This window comes from Rhinolophus sinicus, chromosome 15 (genome assembly GCF_057876585.1).
Source record: "Rhinolophus sinicus isolate RSI-liver-muscle chromosome 15, RSI-T2T, whole genome shotgun sequence".
Classification (NCBI taxonomy): domain Eukaryota; kingdom Metazoa; phylum Chordata; class Mammalia; order Chiroptera; family Rhinolophidae; genus Rhinolophus; species Rhinolophus sinicus.
The window spans coordinates 119030670-119043622 of record NC_142515.1 but is presented as its reverse complement, the minus strand read 5'-3'; the positions used below and the strand labels follow the sequence as shown (position 1 = coordinate 119043622).

The 12953-nt window shown below is 47.4% G+C and overlaps 1 protein-coding gene across 3 annotated transcripts in view; it reads right to left on the bottom strand.

Annotated features, from left to right (window-relative positions):
• Positions 1-8666, bottom strand: part of SETD7 (SET domain containing 7, histone lysine methyltransferase) — a 42739-nt gene extending 34073 nt beyond the window's left edge. Inside the window, exons 1-2 of one of the 3 annotated variants that reach the window (XM_019730813.3) lie at positions 8251-8666; positions 7384-7515 (exon numbers count right to left, since the gene is read on the bottom strand). In XM_019730813.3, coding sequence (XP_019586372.3) covers positions 7384-7515; positions 8251-8284 — 166 coding nt within the window. In that variant the 5' untranslated portion in view covers positions 8285-8666. Of the gene's footprint in view, positions 1-7383; positions 7516-7644; positions 8148-8250 lie in introns of those variants that run through there. The other 2 variants (XM_019730814.3, XM_088792607.1) reach the window with 2 other exon arrangements.
• Between the last annotated feature and the right edge of the window lie 4287 nt (positions 8667-12953).

The following is a 12953-nucleotide window of genomic DNA, read 5'->3' as shown; positions in this document are numbered from 1 at the left end:
CACATTCAAACAAGGGGCTTAGCCATGTCTCTAAAACTGCCCTGATATTTATAAAGCTCCTTGTGCTAACACATGAATTTAGAGTCCTTCAAAGCTTGAATTTAAGCTTAATCCTGAACTTACTGCTTTACGTTACAAAATCTCCCAGGTTTGAATGTTTAGTAATAACCTTGTTATATACCTTCTCTACTGTGTTTGGAGGGCTTGTGCTTTAAATGCAGCTAGAAGCATCCACATGGCCATTTAAGCAGTGATTTTGAACATCAGCAGCAATTACTATACTGTATTCTTTAAACTGCTGTTTCTGCCTGGGTCACAGACTGGTATATTCTGACATTGATGTCTACAGTCCGTGTTTAGGGTTTTGTTTTGTTTTTTTTAAATTATTATCTGTGTATTTCCCAAAACCCAGCAGTCAACTCATTGATGTCTCCCCAGTCATTCCGGTGAGCTGAGTTTTGCAGAGGCGGGTGAAACTGAAGGCAGTAGTTAATCTACTGGCTTTTTCCTGGGTTAATGACCTGGGTCATAGATGAAAACACTGTGTGCAATGCAGGCACATTAAACACTTAAATGTGGCTTCCAGATGGCTCACAGACATGAAAGAAAGCACAAACCATCTCACCACCATGAACACTTTAGTGTCCTAAAATGATTTCTTTAAAGTGATAAAAGAATAGCATCCCTTGGAAGAGATGGTAAGTAAAAACTCTTATAGAGAACAAACAAGCTCTTAAATTTTTATTGTGTTATTACATAAGCATAAAACAACAATGAACAAATATACTGTTTTATTGCTACATCTGACTCTGTATAGAATGTTACCTAGAATATATTGCAATAAAACATTGCTACTTAAATTGCAATTGATCGAGTTCCTTTCCCCTCAACACAATTTTTTTTTCTACCTAGAGCCAGGAAATTAATGGTCAGGAGGGAAATGGGCCATAATTGCTTTTTTCTCACTCAATAACAAATTGTATGTGACATAATTCAATGACACTTGAGTCAGATGAAATAATTTGGACCATTATTTTCTAAATATCTACTGATGACATCTCTTTTAATGAAATAAATCATTTTTCCTTTTCATTATATATAAAAAAAAAAGCCCCACTCAATGTATAGCTAAAAGCCTTCTTTTATGAAATGCTGTTGGGATCAAATTAGATTTAGCTTTTAACATTCCTGTGATTTTGGCATTTTACTTTTGATTTAAGTATAAATATCAGAATAATCATGTTAGCCTTATATCGAAGTATTTACTAATTTGTTGGAACTGCTTCCTCCAAAGAAAACAGTTCACATATTTCAGACTTTAAAAAGTTAGTGTTTGATAAAATTGGTTATTCTACTTTAGATCAAGAGAAATATTAAGATAACCATGAACAACATGAAGGGGGGAAAAACCCATTGTAAATTCATATCCACCTTTCCTCAGTGACAATAGTCCTATTTCTGAATAAAACACCGCAGGTGCACCCTCAGCAATGGAATTTAGATAGTAGAGAAAAATGGAAAGTGTCATATAACACACTAAAAGCACTAGAGGGACGGTATTGAGACGAAAACAGAAATATCAACCCCACTTAGTGAAGGATACTTGTTTCAACGCCTCTTTCAACAGGCCAGTGAAGAGGGGTCCCATCACCTTCTTAGTCTCCAGGGAGAGAGAGGAACAGAGAAGAGCTGCCGAACGATGGAACGATGGCCATTTCTTCAACAAACACTGGAGGAAGTGCTTGGACGCGTGACGCTCCCCTGCCATTCTAAAGTGTTAGGTTGCTGGTTGTGGGAAAGTTCTGAATCTGCCTCTATCAGGCCACTGCAGGACCCCTTCTTGGCCTATTTGTTGTTTTCTTCTAAAAGGAGGACAATGTGATCAATTAACAGGATGTGATCAATGAACTGGAACTCAATATTAAGGGTTATCATCATTCAGGGTTTCCACCGTTAGTGTTTAATAGCCGAGTGTGGTTGTCCTAAGCAGAACTTTGTGTAGAAAACAGCAGCACAACCCAAACAGTAAGAAGAACAAAGAGACTTCCCAAAACAAGAGATGTAGGGAAGAGAACAGACTGGGTGGCAGTGCCCTCACATCTTTCGACATTAGCGCTAGAAGAGCTTCTGGTCCAACTCTTGGTGAAATGCCATCTGGACAATAGATCAGGTTGTAGTTGTCATGTTGGTATTAGTCAGTTTCATGGAGAGAGATGCTGATATATAGCGAAGAAAAAGGTTTGTGTGCCTACTGTGCATCTGGCACTGGGTTGCGTGCATTCCTTTTACCTAAATTAACCTCACAACAGTCTCCCGAGTGCCAAGCTTATAGAGGAGGAAGCCAACGGTACATGACTTGCCCAAGGAACTCCTTAATAGCCCTGAATGTGCTACCAAATGCTGAAAGCCCCTTGCCCAGGTCTTTCCATTCTGCTTCTCTCTAGGGAAGGGCAAACTGGAAGCAGGTGCTTCTAAACAGGGAGGTGTGCCCAGGTCCCAGGCAGAAAAATGGAAGAGACTTTGTAATGAAGATAGTTCTCACAGAACCACCAGCCTTTCCAACAGCATATCCTGGTTGTGAATTCCTACCCCTTCCAAGTGTTACCTAACTCAAATTGAAACACGAGTCCTTCTTGCTCTGAGTGAGGTCAGTTTGTGAAATGCGCCAAATCAGCCAACAGCTAGCCATCCAGGCCAGTTCCCACTAAACGGAGGTTGAACACCGGGCCAAACAACAGGGAAAATTCACTGGAATGACTGCTTAATAATGCTGTCTGTCCCAGCTTATGTGCTGTCTGTGTGTCTGCAGCATGATTTTACATATTTACAGACATTAGAGAAAAGGAACAAAAATGTAACAGTTTCACAAGTCTCCTTTTTCACTTTATTCTGAAGACCACTCTCTACTGAATGGACAGAAAGTGAAATTTCCCCCTTTGTGTTACCTGAGGTTTTTTTCCTTAACCGGATGAGAGCCAGGCCTGTATTCTGGTGGTGATGGTTGCATCTGGGCTTGGCAAATTCCCTCCGGATCACACACCCAGCTGCTTACTGCCTCAGGCTTACTCACAGGAGATCTGAGAGTGGGGTGTGTGTGTGTGTTCCTTACAACAAGAGACTCTTACGTGCACTGTTGGTTTTATAGACTAGAACTGCTTTAAAAAAGTAATAATAATAAAAAAGGCAAGCTTATTCGATTTGGTGCAAAGAACATGCCCTCATGATGATGCGTTGACACTGGTTGTTAAAAACGTAATTTGATTTCTGAGGGTAATTCTTTACAAGAGCTCAATTAATAGCGGTGAGGGTCACAGTTTTGAGGTGTGGCCACAGGAAAGGGCGCTGCCAGCACACGCAGAGTGCATTTTTCCTAAGTACAGAGAATGCGCAATCTTAACAGAGACAGGCAGGATAGATATTAGGGAGACAGTTAAAACATTCTTGATATTTTGAGGGGCTGAGGGCAGGAACACTGAGATCCGTGTTTTCATTCGGGCTCCTTGGTTCCGGGGATTCTGTTATTTCCCCTGTCTGAGTGTTCTTCCTGAGAGTCTCCTGTACATTTCCAGGCCTTTCCATTTTTTTTCTGTCCTCATAAGTGCACATTGGGACCATTGCCAAGAGCCTTCCAGGTGATGGCCTCACCTGCTCACCACGGCCGGTTCATCTTCCCAGAGCACGTTCTGATCCTGTGGTTCCCAGTTCTAAGGAACCCACGGCTTCCTGTGGCTTCCAGTACAGTCCCAGCCTTGACCTGTGATATAGCCACCATTTCCCTGTCTTACTCTCCATTTTTCTCCCCCTGGGCTCTCTGCTATAGCAGAACCCAGTGATTTGTCTTTGGGCGTGCCTGCATAATTCCCTACCTCTATGTCTATATTCACAATGATCCCCGTCAACTGGGCTCAACTCCATTCCACCCCTTGTGGGAACTCTTTCCCCATCTCCTGTCTCAAGCTGGAAGTAAGTTTTACTTCTTCTCAAGCCCGGTACTTCACCTGTTTAGCTATGCTATATTAATTTGAAATTATCTTAGGAACCACATTATAGTCATCTGTCTGTTTGTGGGGAGACAAAGACAGGCTATAGTAATACATATTTCTGTTCCCAAAGCTAAACATCCTTCCCACTGAGCCAGGGAGACTCAAAAGAATTTTTTTAAATCCACCGCGGGAGTTCAGGTGGCGTCTCAGGCCTCTGAGGCCCAGGGCTCGCTATACTGCCATCCCGGAGGGGCCATGTGCACCGACCACCAGCTCCCCTCCCGCATGGTCCATCCTGAGTTTAGCACTTCACCAGAGCTGGTTCCGCCTTGACAGAGAACCCAAATGTGTCTGATGTGACAAAAGGCATTTCAAATCAAGTCCTGAAAAGACCAATTTTTTTCCCCCAGAGTAAATTTCTTAGGAGGAAGAAAAAGGATGTTTATTGTAGAGGCTGTAAGTGAAACTCTTTCCCCAAATACATTTTTCTGAAAATCACTGAACTCCATCAGAACCAGCCTCTAGAAAGTTAACCACTGATAAAGAACTGATACTGACATAATATTTAACTGTTGCTTCCAGGCTCGGCTGGAATATATTTCATATATTTCATATATTTGATGAGTCATTAAAAATCAAAAAAATTGAAAAATGTAGTGTTGGGTATGGTGGGGTTGGGATCTGGAGGTCCAAGCCTGTCTGCTGTCCCACTGAGTGTCCTTGGATTAGTTCTTAACTGCTCTATGCCTCAGTTTCCTCCTCTGTAAAATTAGGATAATATTAGTACCCACCTCATAAGACTGAATGGGTAATGTGTGTGTGAAACATCCAGCACAGAGCCTGCATAAAATAAGAACTAAATAATTATAGTAGCAACAACAACAACAACAATAATAATAATAGCTAAGTCGGTGAAAATACTGAAAACAGAGTTTTTGTTTATGCAGAGAGGTAGGTTAGTTGGTCCTTCCAAGATAGTCAGACTAGCTTTATACCAGTCCCCCATGATGTGTTGTTACATGTTAAGTAAAGACTATTACGAACAGCACTGAAAAGGCCAAGAATGGCTGGAGAAAAGCCCACTGGTACAGTTTACCGCGTGTATACTCACACATTCTAGACACTGTGTGAGTTTGAGCCTTGGCTGCTTCTAAGGACTTTTAAAGATCCTGTTACTCTAATTGTTTACGCTTAGGTACAGCTGAGTGATTATGTGTCCTGGATGGCCCCAAATGCTGAAGGCTTACCCAGTTGTCCCGGCATTAAGTATATACATACACAAGTTTCAGGTGTACAGCTTTGTAATTTACCTGTATACACTACAAAGTGATCACCCCCAAAAGCCTAGTTATGATCCATCAGCATACAATTGACTTCCTTCACCCCTTTCACCCACCCTCCCCAACCCCCTTTCCCTCTGGTAATCACTGGTCTGTTCTCTGTGTCTGTGAGTTTGTTTTTGTTTTACCAGCATAAGTATTAATAGTGGTCCCTCTCATTCTCAGGTATATTCTGATTTTGGACAACCATGTATATAGTCACCCTATATAACAGAACATTCCTTGTTTATACACAGAATGGTCTCTGTTTCTACAAATTAGACAAGCTCAAAAACAACATTGAGATACATTTCTAAAGTTGCTTGTCCACATTCTGCAAGGCGCTTGAGGACCATGGGCAACTGGGCCTTCTATTTCTAGGCAGCTTCAAAGGGAAAAGTGGTTTAACCTGGGGAGCACTCCCCATGCTCAAGGGTTTGCATTAAATTTTTACAAGCTCAAGTAGAAGTACCCTTTGAAGAAGGAGAGAAAGCCCTGACAACTTGAGAAGAGCATTTTTTCATTTATCTTGCACAACATGAAGGCACAAGAAGTCAATAACTTAAATTGCAAGAAGGCTTTCAATGGACGGACTCCATCAATGTCTTTGGGCCCCAGCAAGCCCCAGCACTGGCTTTACTTATTAGAGAATTCACAACATTGTGAAATTAAAACAACAACAAACACTCTTTGAAGATGGATAAAGAAATAAGTTTTAATAGTTACATTATAATGGATACCTTTCAGAGAATTCAGAAATATTATTCTACTTAATCTCATCCTAAGACCTCTGGAGCGCTGCTGAAGAGTCAATTATGTTTTATGAAAACATAAAAATGGATTTCTTTTCCCAATGTAGCCATAATTACGTATCTTTATGAATTTGTACGGTGTTGCTACTTTGTTTCTCTTTACCGTTTATGAGAAATTGTTTATACAAATGAGGTAGAAACCAGATTCAACCAAAAGCTAAAAATTGTTTACTTAGATGCTTAAAGTATTCTGGAATAATACCACACAACATTGCAAAACATCACGACGTACTGTCTGGGTAGAATCAAATAAATAAATACGCTAAAGAGTATCTTCCAGTATTCACTGTTACAAAATCATAACATCTCATGATACAAACAACGAGATTGTATAACGTCCCCACCTCGCTTTTTAGAACTAGCAAAAAAAGAGGTGGAGAAACTCAGCAAAACAAAGTGCGAGAAAAGTCGGGGGAGGGGCGCTAGAAGAGAAGGGGCGGAGAAACACGACACCCAGGCAGTGATATCACCCACAGCCAACTGCATGGAATTCAGAAAGTTAAGTGTCACCCAGCAATTTCGGTCCGGGCTTGCGGCGCGCCTGCACAGCGTGGCGGCGGCACCCGGCTCGGAAGCAGGAAGGGGGAGGGGGCGGTGTGACTGAGTTCGCTTGGGGACAGCAAAGGGGAGGGCCACCCGCTCCCTGTCTGCGCACGTTCAAGCCCCGGGTCGGGAGCATCGTCCCTTGCCCTGCAATGATTTCATCTTTTCGGAGGAGCGGCCGCTCGGGCCGCGGCTGCCACGTGCCAGATTCGGTACCATGCGCTGCGCGGGCGGGGGTGGGGGGGAACCCACCCGGCCGCAGCCGTGGTCACGGTGATTCGCAGGGGCAAGAAGGAAAGGGCTGGCGGCCGGAGAGGGGATCGGGGTTGCCAAAAGCTGGCGGGGGCATTGCTCCGCGGAGACCACGGTTCTCAAAGCACTGTCCTGCTGCGCACCCCCACCTTCCATCCCCGAAAGGGGGAAGAGTGCAGGGCAGGTTTAGAAACTCCTAGGATGGGATGCAGGCTGTGGCCGGCGGGATGGAGCCGCCGTGCTCTACTGGGGACCCCGGCCCCGCGGAGCCCGGTTCCCGGCCTGCGCCCCGCCGCTCAATGCGCGCTCCCGGCTGTGTGGCGGTGGCTGTCCAGCCCCTGCCGGAGCCGGGCCACCCGTGTAGGGTACAGTGGCGGCCGCGGGGCTCCGCGCAGCGCCGGTCACAGCCCGCCACTCCTTCCGCGTTCCGAGCCCTTGGCGCCTCCTCCCCCGGACCCAGAGAAATGTTTGTACCTTCCACCGCCTCCTCCACCATCTCGTCGTCGCTATCCATGGCGGCTGGGGACCCTGCCCAGCTCGGGGCCGCGCGGCTGCCTCCCGTCCCTCCGGGTGCTCCGGCGGCTGGGCGAGCGCTGGGGCTGAACCCTGCGAGTTTGGAGGAGGAGGAAGAGGAGGAGCAGTCGGGGCTGGCTCGCACTGCCTCCCCCTACAGCCCTTTCAATTCCTTGGCCTTCAGCTGCTGCTGCCGCAGCCGTCCCCCCTCCCTTCGCCTACTTGCCCCGCTCCTCCGAGGCTCCGGGGTGCCGCCGTGACCGCCGCCGCCGCAACTTTCTCCTGTAATACCCCCTCTTTGTTAGCGAGCAGCTGATCCGCTGACATCACCCGGAGCCGGTGCGCTCCCTCCCTCGCTGATTGACAGTTCCCTGTCCCTTCCCAGAAGTAAGGCTCCTTAAAACGAAAGGCGCTCGGAGTCCGCGTTGCCTCTGCGCCCCAGCCAACCAGCCCCCGGGCCCATCAGGGTTTCTGCTTGGCTTCTTGGCAGCTCTGTGAGCTCCGAGCGCACCATGCGGTCCTGGGCGCCGCGGGCGTCTCGTAGGCACTTGGGACCACCGGGTACCGACCCTCGGGGGGCCCTGCACTCCCGACCTCCAGCTGTGCCGGCAACTTGGAAGTCCATCGTGCGGTGCCCACCAGCCACCCCCCGACCCCCACGTCGGGACAGCCTCCAAAGAACAAGGGACGCTAAGGCAGTGTTTCTGACGCTCCTGCGCCTCAACTTCCTCTCGCCCACGTCCTCACTTCACCCCGTTTGCCACCCGGAGCTGCACGAGTGCGGCACGCACGGGAGCGCAGGTGTCCCCGTGTCGCCGCATCACATACGCGAGCATGTTTCCCAGACTCCAGGGCGTGACATCCAGTCCCGATTCCGCGGGACTAAGGCTCCCACCCCAGCGCATCGCGTCCCCGTCCTCCTCGGGACCGCCAGGCGTCTCGGTGATTCAAGTCCAAACGGCTGCGGACTCTTTGTCAGGCAGGAAACCGGCTGCACGGAAGGCCCGCAGGTTCCTCCTCGCGGTGGGTCATAGAAAAGGAGCCACCGAGTGGAGCAGACGCGGAAGGACCCTCCGTCTGGTGCGCCTCCTTCTCGCACCTCCCGCACCGCTCCTGTGATGTCCCCAGCTGTTACCCTGTTTGTCCAAGTGCCAACCACGCCATAAATTCAGGCTTTTCAGGCGGACAATATCACGGGGCACCCGGTTCCCGGCCCAGCCACTTAGTGTCATTGTGGCGCCGCCTCTTACAGGTGGCATAAACGGTGGCTGTAAATAGCTGCTTACATGGAGGCAAATGTACACAGAGTGCCGTGGAATTACCGGGTGCCGCTCTGGGCGTCTGCCAAGAACAGCCGCTGCGCGAGGGAGGGGCCAGCAGGGAGCAAAGAAAGTTGTTTGATTTTGTTTTCTGAACAACGAATGAGGCTTTGAAGATTTCAGAGAACTTCTAGCACCGGGGAGACCGCACCTTGCTTTTGGCTCCGTATTTAAACGCCAGGTGTTATGAGTTTCTTCTTAAATTCGGTTTTCCTCTGTGAAGAAAAGAACAGTGGTGGGGACATTTGTCCCACACACTGCCAGGAATTTCAATCCCTTTTGACTGTTTTAGAAAGACAGGGAAGGGTGGTGGATTATGAGTTGGGAGACGGGTGCTGCTCCCCAGCCCTGCCAGCTTGCTTTCCTCCCCCAGAGGCCACACTGGGATAAGATCCCTCTGGCTTGGGCTGGACCACTCAGAGGGCCTCCAGTTTGGGCTGCGCCTCTCTGAACGCTTCTGGCTTAAGTTGAGCCTCCTTGGAGCCCCCCCAGTGCAGATACCTGGGTTCCAAAGCTGCACGGAGAAGGTGTTTCTCGCAGTGGAAGATAGATGCCAGAGCCACACAGGTCACACCATTTTCACACAGGGACCACAGAAATGGGGTTTTATTTTTGACTGGGGAAAAAAAAAAAGCCATCATGTACTGAGCTTGGTCACTCACTGGTTTTGAGTTATATGATATTTTTTTATTTTCCTTTTTTGAACATATCATCTCCTCCCTTATATATTACACCGACATACCAAAACACATCAGATACACATCTTCCCCAGTTTCCAGTTTATTTTCAGGGGCAAAAAAGAATTTTTTGAAAGCAAACAGGAAGCAAAAATAATTTATTTCTTTACTGAAAGAAGGCTAAGGGAATGGAAATGTAGGTTGGAAGAAATCTCTCCTCAAAACACACAAGTGAGCCACAGATACACAAGTTCATGCTGGGTGGGTACGTGGGGCTGGAGGCAAGAATCACATCCTAAATGCTTGGCCCCTATCTCTTGGTTCCAAAGGGTTGTCTAGCCATCCGGTTGGGGCCATGACGGTTTCCCAGCCTGTACTGCACACCCAAACTGTCAACTGCTCCCTTTCCACCTGCTGCCATAAGAGCACTGGGAGCCCAGCCTGCATCCCCCAAGCACGCCTCCTCCGGACCAGTAAGGGGTGGGCATGGGAAGCCGCCAGGGTCTTCCTGCCAGGAAGGGCAGTGACGGGGCTGAAAGATCCCGGAGACCCTGCATCAGATTTGCACGTGAGGCAGGCAGCAGCCAACACACAGTCCTGCCTCCTTGAGCCCCCATTCATGCCTGCTGGCTCTGGGCCCCACATTTAGGCAAAATGTTTTTGTGACTCTCTGGAGATACATTTGCATTTTTGCAAATCGTTTTAGGTATGTGTTCAATCTCCTTCTCTAGACCGACCGGTTGTTATTTACAGCCCTACAGCCCAACACAGTGCCTGGTACAGAATGAGGGTTAGGCCATGTCAGCGGTGATTTTGCAGAGAGGAATATTCTGTTGCAGATACACAGTGCTGAGTCTCTCTCTCACAGACGGGATCCTCTGCCTGTGTTGGCAATGTGCTTTGTTTCAGCTCAAGTCGGAAGAGTTTTTGAGGTGTTCTACTTTCCCACATCTACTGGCCCCAAATCTGCTTCCACCGCATTCTTCCCCACAGTTTTCTTCATTGAGAGCTCATTTCATAAACCCTCTTTCCTCTTGGCTTCCCGCCATTCTCCTCTGTCGTACTCTGTCCCTACCGATGTGGTCCTGGGCTAGAAAATCAATAAAGCTCTTAATCACAGTGGGTAGCTGCAGCAGCTGCGTGGCTCAGGGCCTAACTCAGCAGATCAATGCGCCAGAACCAGCCCTCGCTGGGAGCGCAGGGACCGCACAGCACCCCACGTGGGACCTGCTTCCACGCTCACACCAAGGAGTGGCTTTTTCTAAGCTGTCTGGCTTGCTTCCTTTGCACCCAAGGACATATCCCTCCTTTCCACCCTCAGCTTGGGAAACGTAAATCCCTCTTCCACTGCAGCAAGCAACCAAAATACTGAGTTCTTTTATTCATTTTTATCATCCATGTCTCTCCCCAGAGAAGGCTGGGGCTTACTTATAAGATGATATAACTTTTACAGTAAATATGTTTTTATAGATATCTTGTATTTCATACACTTTCCTACATTTAGGGGAAACAATTCTGTCAATTCACCACTATGCGCACGTGCAAATTGGGCAAAACCTAATGGATGTGGAACTCTGCAGAATTCCCTAGTGCGGCCTGTCCCTGATCCCTCACCCTGCCCTGATGGTAGAGGCCGCGGGGGCCCAGGCAGTCTTCCCAGCCTCCACGCTCCTGGAAGGCAAGGAGCTCTCCAGGTGTCCTGTGGGTCTATGGCTGGTGTCTCCGTTCTGCTTTGCTTGTTTACACTGCTGGCGGGAAGACAAGGACAGAATGAGTGATAATCAGAAGAGCTCATGCCTTAACAAGATTTTTCCCCCACCAAATTCGCCAATTTGATTGAGTTTTCACCCTATTTGTTTTGATTCCTCCAAGAACTAGCCATGCAACTGGTCAGTGAAGCGCTCTGGACCTTAGTTTTTTCATCTGGAAGTGAGGAAGGAGGTTGGACTCAAACCTTCTCTGTCCACCTTTCCTGGAGAAAAGCTAAATAGAGCCTGGAGAGTCCCGGGGACATGCACAGGAAAAGGAAAGGGGTAGCCACCATATTCAAGTCCCCCAGTCATCTCAACGCGATGGCACTGAGACCTGGGCACGAGGAAGGAATCTTACTCTAGGAAGAGAGGCATGGGCCTTTCAGGAGAGCCAGGGTCCTTGAGTTCTGAAGCACTGAGTCACAAATCAAGCGGCTAACTATGTTGGTGACAAGTGCGAAGCAGGAAGGAGGGGCAGGGAAAGGAGCAGCAAGGAGACGGGCACGGGGGAGGGGATGTGGATGAAAGAGGCATTTACAGCTTGTGGAGCACAGAGGAGCCATGGTGAACAAGGGCACCAAACAAAGGTCCGGGAGCAAAGGAAGAGGTGGAGAAAATACATTCTGCTGGAAATAGACATGACTGCAGTCGGGAACAACACTCAGGAATTCAGAGTGACCTGATTTGATTACAGCAACAGGAAGTGCAGGAGAGAGAGGGCAGAATAACCTGACCTGAGGAAGTGAATTAAATACTGGAGACGACATCAGAGTTGCCATGGCATTAAAACACCTCAGGCCACATTAAGCTTCTTTTTTCTCTCTTGCTTGATTCTTGTTCTTGCAACATGTTAATGTCATTATAGTCTAACCAGTAAACTAAATTTAGACACTTTGGGGCATGGAGGAGGGGAAGATGCAGCCGAAATCTCCCTGTTTGAGTCCACTCCTGGCGAATGTTCTCCGTTCACAGAAGGCCTGGTTCTTTTGGTCTTTGCATGATGGAATATGAAAAGCCTTATCAGGCTGGGGTCTGGTGAAGCTGCTGAGTGATGCAATTTGGAAAACAAAAATGAAAAATTGGAAACGATTTTTGAAGAAGCCACTGCTTTAGAAATTCAGACAAATCCACAGGATGCAGAAATTTGAAAACTACAACCACCATCAAAGCCAAATGTGTTTATTTTTAACTTAAGTATTAATTTATTTTTTTGCTTTTTAAACAATTATTTTACTGGGCTATCACTAAGTTTGTTGGGTCCTGCAATCAGTCATATGCAAATGCTAACATGGCAGAGGGTGGGGACACTGTGTAGTCTTTTGACATTACTGTACACAGAGTGAATGGAAGAGTATTTCCAGCTGACTGACTTACCACAAATGTCACAATATCATCAAGGCCCAGATCCTGACCTTCCTCCAGTGGACTCACATTAACCAGACCCCAGAGACTGATGTACATACCTGAATTATGACCAACTGACCAGAATACTCATGCTTTCAGGGCAAGCACAGTCTCCCTTTATAGGTAAATGGATTTAAGAAGACAAATTCCATCCAGATGTTTACTTAGTTATCTTGGAGTTAGAATAAATGAAATTAGTCATGTGTTCCACAGGAGAAATACTCCTGACACAGTGTCCTGAAAGAATGAGGCTGCCCACCCACCCCACCCATCCCTGCTTAGATGACCCTGTCAGCTTCTGAGACTTTGGGCTTCTTTTTTTGCATGCTTTCATCTCTTCAAACTGATTTCTCCACATGGCATCCTCTACAGCCAACTAG